The sequence below is a fragment of the Limulus polyphemus genome, unplaced genomic scaffold (assembly GCF_000517525.1).
Source record: "Limulus polyphemus unplaced genomic scaffold, Limulus_polyphemus-2.1.2 Scaffold4997, whole genome shotgun sequence".
NCBI classification, from domain to species: Eukaryota; Metazoa; Arthropoda; class Merostomata; order Xiphosura; family Limulidae; genus Limulus; species Limulus polyphemus.
In genome coordinates, this window is record NW_013670607.1 from 4286 (window position 1) to 8925 (window position 4640).

The following is a 4640-nucleotide window of genomic DNA, read 5'->3' on the forward strand; positions in this document are numbered from 1 at the left end:
TATTCAAACAGCATTACATGTGGAATGTGTGTGTCTCGTCATGTGCCATCACTATAAGGGATTAGAGTATACTAAACTTTACACATTGTATAGGCTACACTAACGTGACGTTTAGGTGGTTTGTTTAAGTATTGTATGTGATGTACGTGTTTTGAGGAGTGGTTAATGAAAATGTTCCAAAACGTGATATTAATTTTTTAACGACTTGATAGTTAATTAGTGTTTGGCCAAGATTGTAAATATTGTATCTGTTTGTTTGATGTTAGAAACACAGTTCTTGGTTGAGATTCATATGTAGTTAACTAGTATTTATGTAAGATTCTCAACAATGTGTTTTTGTCGTTGTTTTATGTGAGAAACACAGTTCTTGGTTGGGATTCATATGTAGTTAACTAGTGTTTATCTAAGATTGTAAATATTGTATCTGTCTGTTTGTTTGATGTTAGAAACACAGTTCTTGGTTGAGATTCATATGTAGTTAAATAGTGTTTATCTAAGATTGTAAATAATGTATCTGTCTGTTTGTTTGATGTTAGAAACACAGTTCTTGGTTGAGATTCATATGTAGTTAAATAGTGTTTATCTAAGATTATAAATAATGTATCTGTCTGTTTGTTTGATGTTAGAAACACAGTTCTTGGTTGAGATTCATATGTAGTTAAATAGTGTTTATCTAAGATTATAAATAACGTATCTGTCTGTTTGATGTTAGAAACACAGTTCTTGGTTGAGATTCATATGTAGTTAACTAGTGTTTATCTAAAATTGTAAATATTGTATCTGTCTGTTTGTTTGATGTTAGAAACACAGTTCTTGGTTGAGATTCATATGTAGTTCACTAGTATTTATGTAAAATTCTCAATAATGTGTTTTTGTCTTTGTTTTATGTTAGAAACAGGTTTTGGTTCAGATTCTGATTCCTATCTGATTGTCAAGGGTTTAACTACTTTATCTGTTTATGATGTTAAACGCATTGTTTAGTTTCAATTTTGATTATTGTATTTTTTGTTAACATTTGTTGAATCTTGTTTTTGTTTGAGATTTTCATTATTGTATTTTCATCTGTTTAAATGCATTCTGTATTTGAAATTTTTTTAGTGTATATCTGTCAAACAAGTAGATTTAAATGTTATTTTTGATCTAGATTTGTACCTGTGTTTAACATGTATTTGACCCAGATTTTTATCTGTGTTTAATGTGTATTTGACCCAGATTTTTATCTGTGTTTAACATGTATTTGACCCAGATTTTTATCTGTGTTTAACATGTATTTGACCCAGATTTTTATCTGTGTTTAACATGTATTTGACCCAGATTTTTATCTGTGTTTAACATGTATTTGACCTAGGTTTGTACCTCTGTTTAACGTATACTTTTTGGAACATTATCTCAGGTTGATATTTTTGAGCTTTTAATCTATAATTACATTTATATTTTTATAATGATACTTTCATTCTGTTTCAGTTTTAAACCAAAGAACTGCACTGGGGAATTAAAGCTACCATTTTTGACATTGTACATAGTTTCAAAGTATAAGGTCTAGCTAATGATGTATGGATTTAAATGTATAATCTTGTGCCACAGTTAATATAGATAATTTATGTAAACACAAAACATTATAGTTGTTAGAATAAAAATTATTCAAACTTGAGTGATAATTTAAGGATGGAAAATAAATATTTATTGAAAAAATGTATTTATTAGTCTTTTAGTATATATCACGTGGATCAAAGCAGTAACTTTTACTAAACATAAATTGTATTGTTTCCAAACACATCTTTCATTTTAGATAGTGGAACTGATAGATGTCCACCAGGTTGTCATTATCCAAGGTAGTACAGGCTGTGGGAAAACTACACAGGTACCCCAGTATATTCTTGACCATTGTGCTGAAAAAGGACGTCACTGTAGCATTGTTGTAACTCAGCCACGTAAGATAGCTGCCACATCCATTGCTCGCAGAGTTTGTCAGGAACGTAATTGGGAGTTAGGATCTATATGTGGCTATCAGGTATAAGTTATTAGAATTAACACTATATAATAAAGTTTACTCATAGTGTGCACTAGATGGGCCACAGGTTCTTGATTACTATTAGTGTTCACTAGATGTGCCAGAGGTTCTTGATTACAGTTAGTGTGCACTAGATGGGCCAGAGGTTCTTGATTACAGTTAGTGTGCAGTAGATGGGCTACAGATTCTTGATTACTATTAGTGTTCACTAGATGGGCCAGAGGTTCTTGATTACTATTAGTGTTCACTGGATGGGCCAGAGGTTCTTGATTACTATTAGTGTGCACTAGATGGGCCAGAGGTTCTTGATTACTATTAGTGTGCACTAGATGGGCTACAGATTCTTGATTACTATTAGTGTGCACTAGATGGGCCAGAGGTTCTTGATTACTATTAGTGTTCACTAGATGGGCTACAGATTCTTGATTACAATTAGTGTTCACTAGATGGGCCAGAGGTTCTTGATTACTATTAGTGTGCACTAGATGGGCTAGAGGTTCTTGATTACTATTAGTGTGCACTAGAGGGGCTAGAGATTCTTGATTACTATTAGTGTGCACTAGATGGGCTAGAGGTTCTTGATTACTATTAGTGTGTACTAGATGGGTTAGAGATTCTTGATTGCTATTAGTGTGCAGTAGATGGGCTAAAGGTTCTTCATTACTATTAGTGTGCAGTAGATGGGCTAAATGTTCTTCATTACCATCAGTGTGCAGTAGATGGGCTAAATGTTCTTCATTACCATCAGTGTGCAGTAGATGGGCTACAGATTCTTGATTACAATTAGTGTGCAGTAGATGGGCCAAAGGTTCTTGATTACAATTAGTGTGCAGTAGATGGGCCAAAGGTTCTTCATTACTATTAGTGTGCACTGGATGGGCTAGAGGTTCTTGATTACTGTTAGTGTGCACTAGATGGGCTAGATGTTCTTGATTACTATTAGTGTGCACTAGATTGGCTAGAGATTCTTGATTGCTATTAGTGTGCAGTAGATGGGCTAAAGGTATATATGTGTATATACGTGTTGACTGTTTAAAATTAACATAATGAATGTATGTTATTGTTGAATTAACATTGTATACATGCTAACTGTTTAAAATGAACAGTGTGAATGTTGGTTATTAGTGAATTAACATTCTATATATGTGCTCACTGTTTAAAATGAACAGTGTGAATGTTGGTTATTGGTGAATTAACATTGTATACATACTAACTGTTTGAGATGAACAGTGTTAATGTTGGATATTAATGAATTAACATTGTATACATGCTCATTGTTTAAAATGAATAAAGTGAATGTTGAATATTAATGAATTAACATTGTATACATGCTAACTGTTTAAAATTAACAGAATGAATGTTGGTTATTGGTTAATTAACATTGAATACATGCAAACTGTTTAAAATGAACTCACTGAATATTGGTTATTAATGAATTAACATTGTATACATTCAGTGTTTAAAATGATCAGAGTGAATGTTGGTTATTAGTAAATTAACATTGTATACACAGTGTAGTCACAAGTAAATAGACACCACCTTTTCAGAAAAAATGAAATTTTTCAGTCATATTCACATCAATTGACATATTTATAATTTAGTTAATATCTAGTAGATCTTCCCTTCCCTTCGTAGAGTTTGTTGATCCTTTGGGGAATCGTGAGAATCATCTCGTCAATTTTAGATTGTGGGATTTTCGCCTATTCTTACTTCAAAACTTGGAGTAGATCGCTCTTCGAATTTGGTTTTTTTTGTTGTTTCTTGACTTGCCGGTCGAGTATGGCCCAGAGGTTTTCGATGGGGTTCGTGTCAGGAGATTGGCTCAGCCAGGGCAACTTCTGGATACCATCTTCTTCCTGCCACTTTTGGGTGTTTCTAGCAGTGTGACATGGTGCTCCATCTTCCTGGAACAACGTTGTGTTCTTGTCCACAAAACCCAAGGAATAAAGTGGCAAGAGTCCTTCCTCCAATATTTCGACGTATTTCGCAAAATTTGTGTTGCCAATGCACTCCACTAAACTCGATCTCCCACCAACCCAAACAGCTCCCTAAACCATCATGCTGAAACCACCATGTTTCACAGTTGGCTGCAATCTGTTAAGCCAAAACTCTTAGTGAGGCATTCTCCAGACCCATATTCTTCCACTGTCCAAAGATTGAGTGAATCTTGATTCGTCTGAGAACAATACGGTCTTCCAAAAGTCCAGAGGCTTGGTCATCATATCACTTGCCCACTTCTTTCGTCTAACTATGTTGGCAGGTCTTAATAAGGGCTTCTGTCTAGCTGCTCTGCAACGATAACCCAATCTGCGGAGAATCCGTTGAACAGATTTCGGGCTCTTCCCACCAACATTGGCCATTTCTGCAGTCATTAATCTGGGTTCCATTTCGATGCTTCTCTTGACAGCCCTTTTTGTCCTCTCCGATGGACCAGGACGACCCGGACGCTGCTCAGTTGTTTCCTTGCCGTGTTTCCTGAACTGCATGATGATTCTGTTGACTGTCGAAAGAGAGATTCCCAAATTCTGTAAAATTTGCCACTGACTTATTTCACCATCTGCTTGACCAGCTATCCTTCCTCTAACAAAATCTGACAATTCAAGAGAACCTTGAGTTCTAGGCATATTGT

At 34.7% G+C, this 4640-nt stretch overlaps 1 protein-coding gene across 1 annotated transcript in view; it reads left to right on the top strand.

Annotated features, from left to right (window-relative positions):
• Positions 1-4640, top strand: part of LOC106471974 (putative ATP-dependent RNA helicase TDRD9) — a gene marked incomplete at its 3' end in the record, with an annotated part of 79133 nt that overhangs the window by 2475 nt on the left and 72018 nt on the right. Inside the window, exon 2 of the mRNA XM_022400583.1 lies at positions 1790-2011. Within this exon, the coding sequence (XP_022256291.1) occupies positions 1790-2011 (222 nt within the window). The remainder of the gene's footprint in view (positions 1-1789; positions 2012-4640) is intronic.